Raw genomic sequence first — 13,347 nt, forward strand, 5'->3', positions numbered from 1 at the left:
ATTACTAACAATCTTATCACAGAATATATTTGGGCAGGAGGGTGGGGCGGGTGTGGGTTTGGGGGTGGAGAGAACCCGACAGTGCCTGCCAGTTGGAATCTGCGTAATAATGGAGTTCCACTTCAGCTGTATTTGTTTTCATATCTTATATTAATGTATTTTTTAAAAGATTTTATTTATTTATTTGACAGACAGAGATCACAAGTAGGCAGAGAGGCAGGCAGAGAGAGAGGAGGAAGCAGGCTCTCCGCTGAGCAGAGAGCCTGATGCCGGGCTCAATCCCATGGCCCTGAGATCATGACCTGAGCTGAAGGCAGAGGATTAACCCACTGAGCCACCCAGGCGCCCCTATTAATGTATTTTTGGTGCAACTTTCCAAGACTGAGCTCTCGCCCCGGGTGCCTCTTGTAGCCTTGTGTGACTTCTTATGTCAAACTGACTGTCCCCTCCTTCATCTCTTACCCCCAGTACTCTGGACTATATAAACTTTTACCACAGCACAACTCCCACAACGCATTCCTATATACCGTTTTATGTCTGTCTTCCCATGAACCACGGCATAAGCTCCTCGCGCTCATGGACGAATTATCTGAAGATGGGACATTGCTTTATCCTTACCACCATCTAAATGGTTTTTCTCCTTCCTACCTTTTCAAAGGCACTGGGAACTACTTGTTGGATGTTTTCAAAGGCGATGGTTTCATCTTACTCATTATTTAAATTTTTCCCCTTAATTTTTGTGTCTAGTCCATTCTCACCATTAGGAACATTTGTGAATATAATCTAGATCAGAAGTAAATGAAAATGTTGGTCAGTTTATCATGTTAGGACAGGCAATATCTTCTCCAAAGGATGTCTAGTTGAATGATTTTGAAAATTGCTGGGTCTATCAAGTTAAATGGGTTTCACTCCTGTTTTACTCCTAAAAATCTTTGTGACATGCTAAAATCTATGAGACTCCAAGAACAGGATACACTATGTATTCTGGAATATACACAAACTTATTAGCTCGCAGAGCACCCCTAAAAAGTGAGGGAATTGCCTTAGAGCTGAGTCCTTATTTTATCTATCGGGCAAGAGGGCACTTCCCCCAACACTTTATTTGGAACAACTGAGAACTGCAGGAGGAAGGCATTAGTCAGGAACAACCCAGCTAACGTTAGCTGACAGAATGGTTTAAAGAAAGCTTTCTGAACACAGATGTATTACTTATTCTAGGAAACTTGACCTCATCATTTCTACTTCTGAATGTTATAATTAACGATACTTTTAAAGGGCATTCTGAATGAGCACACCTAGTGTTTACAGTTGTGGGGATCATTACACATATTACACGTAACTGCAAGAGTAGTGTTCAAATACTTCCTTTGTCTTTTGTGAACTGAGATTTGTGACTGAGTGAAATTTCCACTGACAGCGCCATATGTTGTATCCAAACTTCATGGCAGAGAAGAGAAGATGTTCTGTGGGAAACTTTTGATGGCTCAAAAGGAATCTGTAGCAGTAGCAGAGACATAGATGTCAAAAAAGCATGAATACATTTAAAAATAAATGAGTGGGGGCGCCTGGGTGGCTCAGTGGGTTAAGCCGCTGCCTTCGGCTCAGGTCATGATCTCAGGGTCCTGGGATCGAGTCCCGCATCGGGCTCTCTGCTCGGCAGGGAGCCTGCTTCCCTCTCTCTCTCTCTCTGCCTGCCTCTCTGCCTACTTGTGATCTCTCTCTGCCAAATAAATAAATAAAATCTTTAAAAAAAAATAAATAAATGAGTGGGGGAAACGTCTTACTTCAAAATCAATGTATTAAAATTTTATAAAATGTGATTAAAATATGTGGATGGCATTCAAAGTTTGTATATTCATTTCAGTCAAAGAGCTTTTTTTTGAAACTTCTTTATGGGAGAATAAGAGATAGTTGTTTGTTTCTTTCTTTCAGATTTTATTTATTTGACAGAAAAATCGAGAGAGCACAAGCAGGGAGAGTAGCAGAGGGAGGAGGAGAAGCAAGCTCTTTGCCCATCAGGGAGCCTGATGCAGGACTTGATCCCAGGACCCCGGGATCGGGACCTGAGCCAAAGGCAGGCGCTTAACTATCTGAGCCACCCAGGCACCGCAAAAGATAGTTTTATATTCAGTTTTGCCTTTTATTTGGGTAAATATGGTGATTTACAGAGTTTTCCAATCTCATTGGAATCTATAACGTTTTTCTGTGAGTTCTTGTAAGAACACACTTGGGGAATTACTGCTCTAATTCTTAGTGACAGTTTCTCTGGCTGGTTCTCTGTCTCTGAGCTACCTCCATGCTCCAAACAAATCCCTGTTGAGTTAGACACAGGCGATACAACTCTAGGAATGGCCAGAATGTCCTAGTATAGCAACTGAAAACTTATACTCAGGGCAGTTTCTTCTAATGGTACCTCTTGTCCTTTCAGAGTGAGGCTGCGCATGGTCTGGAAACATTTGTTGACATGCAGTTCTTTGTGACAGACTGGGTTGTCTCAATGAAAAACAGATTCTGGGTCATCTGGGTGGCTCAGTGTGTTAAAGCCTCTGCTTTCGGATCAGGTCATGATCCCAGGGTCCTGGGATTGAGCCCCGCATCAGGCTCTCTGCTCAGCAGGGAGCCTGCTTCCCTTCCTCTCTCTCTGTCTGCCTCTCTGCCTACCTGTGATCTCTCTCTGTCAAATAAATAAATAAAATCTGGGTGGCTCAGTGGTTTAGGCCGCTGCCTTCGGCTCGGGTCATGATCTCAGGGTCCTGGGATCGAGTCCCACGTCGGGCTCTCTGCACTGAAGGGAGCCTGCTTCCCTCTCGCTCTCTCTGCCTGCCTCTCTGCCTACTTGTGATCTCTCTCTGTCAAAATTAATAAATAAAATCTTAAAAAAAAAAACCAACGGATTCTATGATGAAAAGTCTCTGACATCTTAAAACTGGTTAAAAGTCTTCAAAAGTCAGGATTTCCACTAAGTGATTAAATATTCTTATAATTAATTTTTGTGAAAAATACCTCAAAAGCCATCCAAGGCAATCATCTCACTTTTTAGCTAATAGAAATAGCTAGCTCCCTTCCGTGATAATCTTACATGCTTTATCTCATTTAATCCTCTCAACACACCTGTGAGGTGAGTGGTATTTTGAATGGCATGGGTTCTCTCACAAAAATAAAAAAATACATAAGAAAGAAACCCAGTTTTTGTTTACTTGACATTCTGATTTTGAGTTCTAATTGCTAGTCAGGAATCATTAAGCTACTGACTAAGAACACAAGAGTATCTAAAATTAGGAAAGACTGTATCTCCAGGAAGGCAGTTTGGAAGTCTGAAGAGACCTGTGTTCTAGCCCTCAGCATCACAGAGGCCCCTACCCCTCTGGCCTCAGCTTCCTGTGGAAAACAGAAGAAGGCGGGAGAGCAGGTCTAGAAGGTCCCCTCAGCTAAAATGACCCAGGATTTCAACATCTGCTGACTGGTAGTGAAAGGAGAAATCTGACTTATGCTATTCCTGCTATGTAAGCTGAGTAAAGGATTTTAGATATCACTCCTGGAACATTTTAGCAGCAAATATTTAAAGATACAGAAAGCAAATACAAACGTACACATTCTTCATGTTAGGCAAGTCTGAATAAATGAAAAACCAGGTTAACATAAAATATCAACTGGATAATATTCCCTTTACGAGGAGTCCCCATTGCAAGGCCCTCTAGACCAGTACTGTCCGAAGGAATTTTAATGAGAGCCATATGTGTAATTTAACACTTTCCAGTAACTACCTATTTAAAAAGGAAAAAACAAAAACAAACCCCCAAAACCAAAACCACTGAGATTAATGTCAGTATATTTTCTTTAACTCAACATATTAAAAAATTATATCAATACATAATCAATATAAAAATTATTCATAAGATAGCTTACATTTTTTGCACTAATTCTTTGACATCTGGTGTGCATTTTTGACTTACGATATACCTTAATTTAGGTGTGCCACATTCTACCACTCAATAGCCCCATGAGAACATCCAGGCTATCCACACTGGACAGCATAGTCTAGAATATCTAAAACTGATTTTTGGTAGTAAAAGTTTAAAAAATGCATGGATCTAGTCTGCACTGAATTTATGACTATGGTTACTATGGTTAGAAGACAGGAACACAGTGACTCTCAACTGAATCAATAATGTTTTATTTCTTTACAAAACTGTCTAAAGGAAACACAGAATCAAGTTACAACTTCAGGAAAGCTACAGGTGGCATGTTCTGATTTTGTATCTAGATTTGAAATACCTTACGTTAAAATGAAGAAAACAAGCAACCCAAACTTATTTTTCATAACTTTCCCAGAATGGATGAACCACAGGAAGCAAAGTACATGTCACTTTGCTTTAAGTAATTCCACATTCAGAAGTCTTAAAAAATAATCAAATTCACTCCTCAGATATTATCACTCTGGAATAACTTTATCATGGTTTTCATGATAAAAAAATTTTCATGTTGAAAGCAAAGTTGTTGGGGCGTCTGGGTGGCTCAGTCAGTTAAGTGCCTGCCTTCAGCTCAGTTTATGATCCCAGGGTCCCTGGTTCAAGGCCTGCATCTGGCTCTCTGCTCAGCGGGGAGCCTGCCTCTCCCTCTGTCTGCTGCTCCTGCTGCTTGTGCTCTCTCTCTCTGACAAATAAATAAATAAAATCTTTAAAAGTAAAGTTATTGAACCTCTGAAACTAATACTACATTATCTGCTAATTAATTGGAAAAAGAAGTAAAATTGTTGAGACCAAGTTGAACATGTGAGGGTAGACACTTGAAATAGGTGTTATTCGAAGTAAACAGGCAAAAGGCCTGGAAAATCTCTGGAAGGAGACACAAAATTGGGAATAGAGGTAACCTTTAGAGAGAAGAGTTGCCAGATTTTAGAGTCAGGACTGTGAGGCTTTCCTGGTAACACTTTCCCTGGCCTGGTTGAATAAACAGTGAAGAGGGGGCTCTACTGTGCAGTGGTCAAGGGTGCAGGTTACAGGCAGATTGATCTGGGTTGAGTCTTGCTTCCTCCCTTTGACCATGGCAAGTTCATCTTTCTAAGACCTCCAGTTCCTCTTTTTTAAAACAAGGCTCAAAAAAAAGTACCTGCCCAGGGAGATCATAATCTGTAAGCTAGCCTAATAAATAGTAAACAGGGAATGCAAAGTACCCTTCTCTACAAGATCAGATAACCCCCGGGTGGGGTAGGCTATTAGATAGTGCCTAGTACTTCCCTGATAAGATACCCAGTAACTTCTTTTGCCTACTTCTAAGTTTTGGGTAATTTCCCACAACGTTAACAAGCCCTCAATCAATGTCATTATTACATTGTAATATTTTTATTATCATACCCTCACACACTCTTACTTTCCACAAATACCGAGAGAGTAACGCTGGGCAGAAAAATAACAGGCCGATCCCCAGCACACACATTCTGTTCCCATTGCTAAAGAAATGGGTTTATGTATTTGCTGGAAACATTTCCCCAGAAAAAGGAGATTAAAATGCCCTTGATTTCAGCATTTGTCAGCTTTAAAACCTTCCACTTCGCCAGGTTCTGGAGATAGAGGCTGGGGGATTGGACCCTCGCTCTGCCACAGCTCACTCTGTGTTCTTGGTCAGAGGCGTGTGGAGTTGGCTGAGCCAGATGGCAGAGGCACAGGGGCCTGGGAAGGGAAGAAACCTGGGAGGTTTGGGGACATAGTTTTCAGAGACTTGGGTAGTAGCAACATGTCAGGGAAACATCTCTGATGGGCATGAAGGTTCCTCCTTAACAATTATTCTGAGATACACAAGTATTACCTGAAGCATTTTTTTCCCCCTTTGGGATGTTAATGTTCTGTATTTTTGGCCTTGGCCAGGCTTGGGAAGGGGAGATGACTGGGGGCATGGGGTGAGTTGCAGCCATCAGAAACTTAACTTGCCTGCACTTCAGTTTCCTTCTGTACAAAACAGGCAGTTTAATGCCTAACTCAAAGGGTTGGTGTTAGAGAGTTGGGCCAGATAGTATCAGTTTGGAAATCACTTGAAATCCCTCTGGAGCATTCATTTGCTTCATTCATTCCACAAGCATTTATGGAGGATCTATGTGTCCTCCCTACCCAGTCCCCTGGTGTTCCTCTCCCCTTTTGTTTACTCTAATGCCGGCACCAGCTTCCCCCACCCTCGGACGGTCCTTGTGAAGGGACATGTGCGTATCATCCATTTCATAGCAGAGGATTTTGAAGCCTAAAAAAAATTTAGTGAATAGGATTCCATATTTTATTTCTTCATTCAAGATAATCTGTTATTTCAAAGGAACTGTCCTTCTTGAATCCCCATCAAACTGGCCATCATGTCGAGTCCATGCTTCTGGCCTCAGGAAGGGTTTACTTCAGAAGTGCTCTCCCAGGAGGTGTCCCTAGGGGGCACTGGTGAGCCGGGCACGGAAGAAGTGCTTCTAGTGACAGCCTAATTTAAGAAGTGACAAGATCCTCCTTGGCAACAGGATGGTCAACCACCTGGCCCTGCCTGTGGGTGGGGTGCGCCTTTATCTTCCTGATACGCCACAAGGACGCTGAAATGCCTGCCTGCCTTACCTCCAGTTCTATTATCAGAGATTCCTTTGACTCAAGGCCAAGGTCTTCAAAAGGCTCTTAATAAAGTACAGACTTAACATGAATGAGTGGCTAAAATTAATTAGCTGTTCTATGGACTCCGACAGCTTTGTTTTTGTTTTTAAAGATCAGGAGCCCAGAGACCTTGACCCCCGACAGATAAACTGCCAGGAGGCCACTGAGAACCTCTTGTAGGGGAGGAAGAGGATGAGACCCAAAAACAGACCCAGGTGTGGGTTTTCAAAGCCCATTTTGGAGGTCACCCTCATCTCACAGTTTCTGTCCCCTTTCTGGGCTCTCATGTAGCTTAATTTTTTAAAAAATATTTTATTTATTTATTTGAAAGAGAGAGCATGAGCTAGCATGAGCAGGGGGGAGGGGGAGAGGGAAGGGGAGAAGCAGACTCCCACTGAGCAGGGAGCCAGATGCAGGACTTGATCTCAGGACTCTGGGATCATGACTTGAGCTGAAGGCAGATGCTTAACCGACTAAGCCACCCCAGGGCCCTCGTGTAGCTTAATTTATTTAAAACAGTGCAGACCCTGAGGCTGGGCTTCTGGCTTGCTCTAAGTCAGAAGAGAGCAGCTTCCATCTTCTAGTTTGACCATGAAATACTGGTTCAGTGACCTCAAGATTTTTTCCAGCTCATTGTCTTGCTTTATCTCTACAATCACCATATCCTGCTTCTACTATTTATCGATTATTATGCCCGGGTTTTACGTAAACCCAGGGAAAGGGAAGAGAATGATGCAACTGACTTCTGAAAAGTATTCTCGAGAGATGTGTAGCAAAGAAGGGAGGCGAGAGAGAGAGAGAGAGAGAGAGGCCAGGAACCAAACGAGAGCAAGACTGTGGAGACAGGAACAGGATGTAGTCCCACATCCCTTGGCCTAGTGTGTGTCAGCCTCAAAGGACTTTGTACCCAGCTGGATTTTCCAAACAGTGTTCCACAGAAGCCCCGTGGTCCTTAAACACCTGGTGGGGAATATGCCACGAGCCTTTGGAACCTTCAGCATTAGAGGACTGAGCAAAATATGCTGCAGCTTTTTCTCCTTGGTCTGACAAAACGTTTGCAGATTCCTTTCTTTAAAAATGATTATTGCTTAGTGCTCCAGAGCCTCAGGAAGTTAAGGAAACAGAGCTCTTCCCAGAGGCATGAGCTCAGTGGCCCTGAGGGGGGAGGGCAGGGACCCGAAACAAAGCGCTCAGCCTTGTCTACTGCAGACCACCGCTATGTCAAAATGCAGGCCCAGGTCAATTTTGAATTTTTTGAAAAAGAAGTAGAATATCTAAATACTTCCGTAAAATTTCTTTTTTTTTTTTTTAAAGATTTTATTTATTTATTTGACAGAGACAGACACAGCCAGAGAGGGAACACAAGCAGGGAGAGTGGGAGAGGGAGAAGCAGGCTTCCCACTGAGCAGGGAGCCTGATGTGGGCTCCATCCCAGGACCCTGGATCATGACCTGAGCTGAAGGCAGATGCTTAATGACTGAGCCACCCAAGCACCCCAAATTTCTCCATTTTTAAAAGTTGGTAGCTGAATAGGAACCAAACCCAAAACCAAGAATTTCTGCAGGCCACCTAGTGGGTGGCCTGTCTCTGGTCCCAGGTGGCTGTGGCTGGCTGCCTTGTTTCACGGTCTGACAGAGCAGGTCCTTTGATGGGCACTGCCACTGTGGGTGATCAACCAATGGCTTGGAGGGCTCATCCTCAACCCAAGCCAAGGGCACCTCTTCCATGGGGTGTAAGGGAGCCCAGACAGACAACTTGAACTGGGCAGACCACATGTTTCAGATTTGATTAACTCAGCTTGTAAAAACACAACTTTTCTGCTTTTCTTTGGAACCTCACATTAATCTAATTAAAAAACAAGCTATGTACAATACTTTGAATATTATTTCCCTTTTCCTTGTAGTTCTGTATAAACCTAAAAACAAAAACAAACAAAACCCTTTGTTTTAATTCTGAGCCTTCTAGTCAGCACAGAGAGAGAGCGAGCGAGCAGAAAGCACAAGGGTGAGGGAAAAGCAGAGGGAAAGGGAGAAACAGGCTCCCCACAGAGCAGGGAGCCCAACATGAGTCTCGATCCCGGGACCCTGGAATCATGACCTGAGCTGAAGGCAAACGCTGAACCAACTGAGCCACCCAGGTGCCCCTGAGCTGTTAGATTTCTAAGCAATGGCATTTTTTCCTTTTTATCCAATTCCTTAATTGCCAATTTTTTTTTTCAAATTCTCATCTTCAACTTATTCTCCAAAAGGAGGGTAACAGGATTATATTTCAAAGGGCAAATGAGTTATAGATGTCTTCCTTTCCTTTATAATTAATTATATAAAAATATCATATATAAAGGGGCTCCTGGGTGGCTCAGTGGGTTAAAGGCTCTGCCTTCAGCTCAGGTCATGATCCCAGGGTCCTGGGATCGAGCCCCGCATCGGGCTCTCTGTTCCGAGAAGAGCCTGCTTCCCCCTCTCTCTCTCTGCCTGCCTCTCTGCCTGCTTGTGATCTCTGTGTGTCAAATAAATAAATAAAATCTTTGAAAAAAAAAAACAAAAAAACCCCAAAACAAACAAACCAAAAAACAATATAAAACACATGTTACATAACTATATCAAAGAAATTGTGATTAATTTTTACATCTCTGCTTTTAAATGTTATAATAATCAATGCTAAAAAATGATCCATGCTTACTCGGGACACATGATGATGTTAAAAATGTAAGAACAGGGCGCCTGGGTGGCTCAGTGGGTTAAGTCTCTGCCTTGGGTTCAGGTCATGATCTCAGGGTCCTGGGATCGAGTCCCGCATCAGGTTCTCTGCTCCACAGGGAGCCTGCTTCCTCCTCTCTCTCTGCCTGCCTCTCTGCCTACCTGTGATCTCTCTCTGTCAAATAAATAAACAAAATCTTTAAAAAAAATGTATGAACATTCTCTTTGAATGATATTTGCACATAAAAAACTGTAACTGTATGCCCAGTACACTAGCTTCAACCCTTCACATGTGCTCAATCGATATTTTTTGATTGAATAAATGAATATTTATTCAAATATTCATTTGAATATTTGAACAATATTTTTTGATTGAACAAACAAATATTTTTTGATTGAACAAATGAGCAAATACTAATGGGAAAGAAATGTTAGAAATGATTCTATTTTGGAACAGATGGCTACACCTTTCCCTTTAGAAGTTAAGGCAAGTTTGTATAATTCATCATTGGAGTTCACAAATCTCCTAGATGGACAATTGAGCCTTGGGGAGTTAGAGAAAGAACCAGTCTTACTCATTAGCCAGCCAGTAATTCCAGTTCATCCTTCTTCATTTTTGCCATACCAGTGGACCCAAATTCTTAATATCTTTAAGTCACCTCTCTATTAACTTATATCCCCTCTATGAGTAGTGCGCTAGAATCATTAACAAAGATAAGACAGTATTACTGCATTTTTAGTTGATGTTGCTTGTGTTCCAGGAGCCTGAAATGTGTTCTTCCTTTGTTAGAAAGGGAGATTATGAGGGGTTTGGGATGGCTTATTTCCAGCAAAATTTGAGTTTCTCTTGCTCAAATCAAAAGGATTGAAGGAGAATTGACAAGGGAATGACTTTCTATGTTATTGAAAGGTACAGCGCACCTGTGCGCCAGCAGAGCTTGTCCCGTATTTGGGAACTTCTGATCTAGTGCAACATCCTGGTTTTATAGACCAGTAAAAGGGAGGCAGAGGGCAGTACAGTGACTTGCCCAGGTGCAGAAATGGGACCTGACCCCACTTCCCAGGCTGGGACAGTGATGCCAAATATCTCTAGCTGACCTCCTAAAAGAGGCATGAAACAAGAAACAGAAGTCCTGAGGCAAAATCTGGGCACTGAGACAGTGAAACTGGCAGTGGGGTAGATGGGGAATTTAGGGGGCTTTTGGGGAGGGGCTATTATCATCTGTCATGCTGCCCCACTCCCTTTACATATGAGACGACTCAGGGCGGGAGAAGGGAAATGACTTGCCCAGGGTCTCGAGGCTTCTCAGTGGTAGAGGGAGAGCTACAACCCTCACCCCTGCTTTCCATGCCTGCGTCCTTTACACAGCACGACTCCAGTTCTGATGCTGACATCCCTGCCCCTTTGCAAAAGCTAAAAGGATGCTCATAGTCTGTGAGTATAAGGGCTATGGTAGTTTAAATTTTATTATTACTGTTACTTTGCACCAGCAAGACGTCCATATTTCTCCATGCCCCAGTGCCCTCCAGAGCTGGGGACCGCCTGGGGCCGCTCACTTGGCCCCACACCCACGATGCCCAGCTCGAGGAGCGGGGAGCGGTGCAGCAGGCGGCTGCCCCTGGCAACTTACCGCGAAGCGCTTCCCACAGCTCTCGTTGCCACAGCACCCGCAGCAGTCGTTGTTCTTCAGGCCCAAGAACACCAGCGCGGGGAAGATCATCTGCGAGAGAGAGAAGCATCTCAGCCGGGGTCGGACCGGGGAGGGAGACCCTGGGCCTGCCTGGCTGCAGAGGCCTCACGTCCAATCCGTCCAAGCCATGGGACCGGGAGGCTGAAGGGCATAAACGTACAGAGAGCTCCACCGGGTAGTCAAGTGTGACTGTCTAGGGTCTGTAAGGCCTAACTGCAGCTTCAGTGAGGCCAGATTTTAAGATCTGACGCCCTGATTTTCCATTTACATGGTGGGGTAGGATAGCAGTAAGAAACTTGTCCTCAGGGCGCCTGGGTGGCTCAGTTCTTCTTTTGGCTCAGGTCATGATCCCAGGATCCTGGGCTCCCTGCCGGGGGAAGGGGAAAGCCTGCTTCTCTCTCTCCCACCCCTCCTGCTTGTGTTCCCTCTCTGGCTGTCTCTCTGTCAAATAAATAAAATCTTTAAAAGAAATAAAGAAAAAGAAATGTCCTCAATTGTTCTGAAAAGTGAGTCTCTAAACTCTACTGGAAAGGAGGGGTAAGTAGATCATTAGTGGATGAGTGGAAGAGAAATCCACCAACACCTGCTTCTCTTGGTAGTTTTCAATCCTTCAATTTCCCAGAAAGTGTGTGTCTACTCCCCCCAGCACTATCTTGTTAGAAGATAGAAACTATGTAGCCCTCAGTTTGGTAGGTGGAATTCAATTTAGCCCTGAGAACTGCCAGCCCAATCTTGGGAATTCATAACTTAGTAAATTTCATGGAGCTGTCCTGTCAGGACCTCATGGAGAAAGAAAAAAATAAGGCCCTGACTTTTCAGCATGCAATGTTTGGGCTCTTGTTAGTAACTAAAGATCTTCTTGTTCGAAAAGTACCCAATTTTAAAAGGATTCCACAAAAACCTTTGGCAGGATTTTAAGGCATCCTTACTCACCAAGACCCCGCTTCCTAATATTCCTCCGAAAAACCAGACCTCGTCAGAAAGGTGATCTTTGTTGTCTGTCACTTTTCCTCCAGGAAAAAATAACAGGATGTTAGCCAAAAAGCCGAACAAGGCAAGGGGGATGAGGGTGCCCCCCAGGCACTTGGCGCAGTCTCCAGTGCACATGTTGGGGAAGTATAATATAGGACTGCGATCAAAGGCACCTCAGTGTCCCCTTCACGGGGTCTTTTCAAAGTTATTGGCGACAGCGTCCTAGCAATTGTCCCCAGTTCAATCCGTATTTTGGAGCCGTGAACCAAATCAGCCTGTGAGCTGCGTCCTTGGAGTTGCTTCTGCTTCTCAAATGAGGCAGAACATTGATGGCAATGGACATTTATACATTCTCCCTGACCTGAAGTTCTTTTTTTTTTTTTGCACTCCAAATGAGATTAAGTTCAGAGCAATAATTTTGCCATGGAGACCAATAACCTCTGTTAATAATCGACCAGCACAGGCAAGACACACATTGTTGCAATCGAACACAGGGCTGGGACAAATAGCATTTTGAACTTCTGCACCTTTAATCTGACAATGCCCCTACCCAGATACAGAAATTTTTCTCCCAGCCTCTTTATAATCACTGGATAATTGAGTTACATCCTAAAATCATGTCTGGCGAGTTCGTAATGGTCTACAGTGTATGTCTTTTTCTTTTCCACTGAAAGCCTGGAATGCAAAAGAATTATCCCAAAGAGCTTCTGTTTTCCTCCATATAGAAGTAACAGTCTGATGGTCTGGTTGGGCATCACTGAGTTCAGCCCTATAGGGACTTCTTCTTCTTCTTCTTTTTTTTTTTTAGACCTTATTATTTATTTGACACAGAGAGATCACAAGTAGGCAGAGAGGCAGGCAGAGAGAGAGGAGGAAGCAGGCTCCCTGTGGAGCAGAGAGCCCGATGGGGGGCTCAATTCCAGGACCCTGAGATCATGACCTGAGCCGAAGGCAGAGGCTTAACCCACAGAGCCACCCAGGCGCCCCCTATAGGGACTGCTTAAAGGATCAAACCAGAATGATTATTAATTTTATTGCCTGACTGCTCTATTTCTGTACTTGTCACTTCATTGCATTTTATCTTCTTCATTACCTGGTGTGATGGAATCAGCAAAAACAGTTTCCCCAATCAGCTTGTTCAGTCACATCCTGCACGCAGGAACCAAATCCTCTGTCTTCACAAATGGGAAGGGAAAGGGAGATGGGTTTGTGGAGAGGAGAAGGAAGATACCAATAAATCTATCAAGGGGAGGCGGAGCAGATGCAGTTGGAGGAACCCTCAGTGAGTACGGGGGGGTTGTCAGAAATATTGGAAATTTCGCCAGTTGCCAGAGGCATGGTTCAGTTACTCATTTGCTTTGTGTCACTTAAGAA

The 13,347-nt window shown here is 43.7% G+C and overlaps 1 protein-coding gene across 1 annotated transcript in view; it reads right to left on the minus strand.

Annotated features, from left to right (window-relative positions):
* The window catches only part of TM4SF4 (transmembrane 4 L six family member 4), a 28,050-nt gene extending 15,760 nt beyond the window's left edge, over window positions 1-12,290 (minus strand). Inside the window, exons 1-2 of the mRNA XM_046002112.1 lie at window positions 11,935-12,290; window positions 10,942-11,031 (exon numbers count right to left, since the gene is read on the minus strand). Coding sequence (XP_045858068.1) covers window positions 10,942-11,031; window positions 11,935-12,108 — 264 coding nt within the window. The 5' untranslated portion in view covers window positions 12,109-12,290. The remainder of the gene's footprint in view (window positions 1-10,941; window positions 11,032-11,934) is intronic.
* Between the last annotated feature and the right edge of the window lie 1,057 nt (window positions 12,291-13,347).

Source organism: Meles meles, chromosome 4 (assembly GCF_922984935.1).
Source record: "Meles meles chromosome 4, mMelMel3.1 paternal haplotype, whole genome shotgun sequence".
In the NCBI taxonomy this organism is placed as follows: domain Eukaryota; kingdom Metazoa; phylum Chordata; class Mammalia; order Carnivora; family Mustelidae; genus Meles; species Meles meles.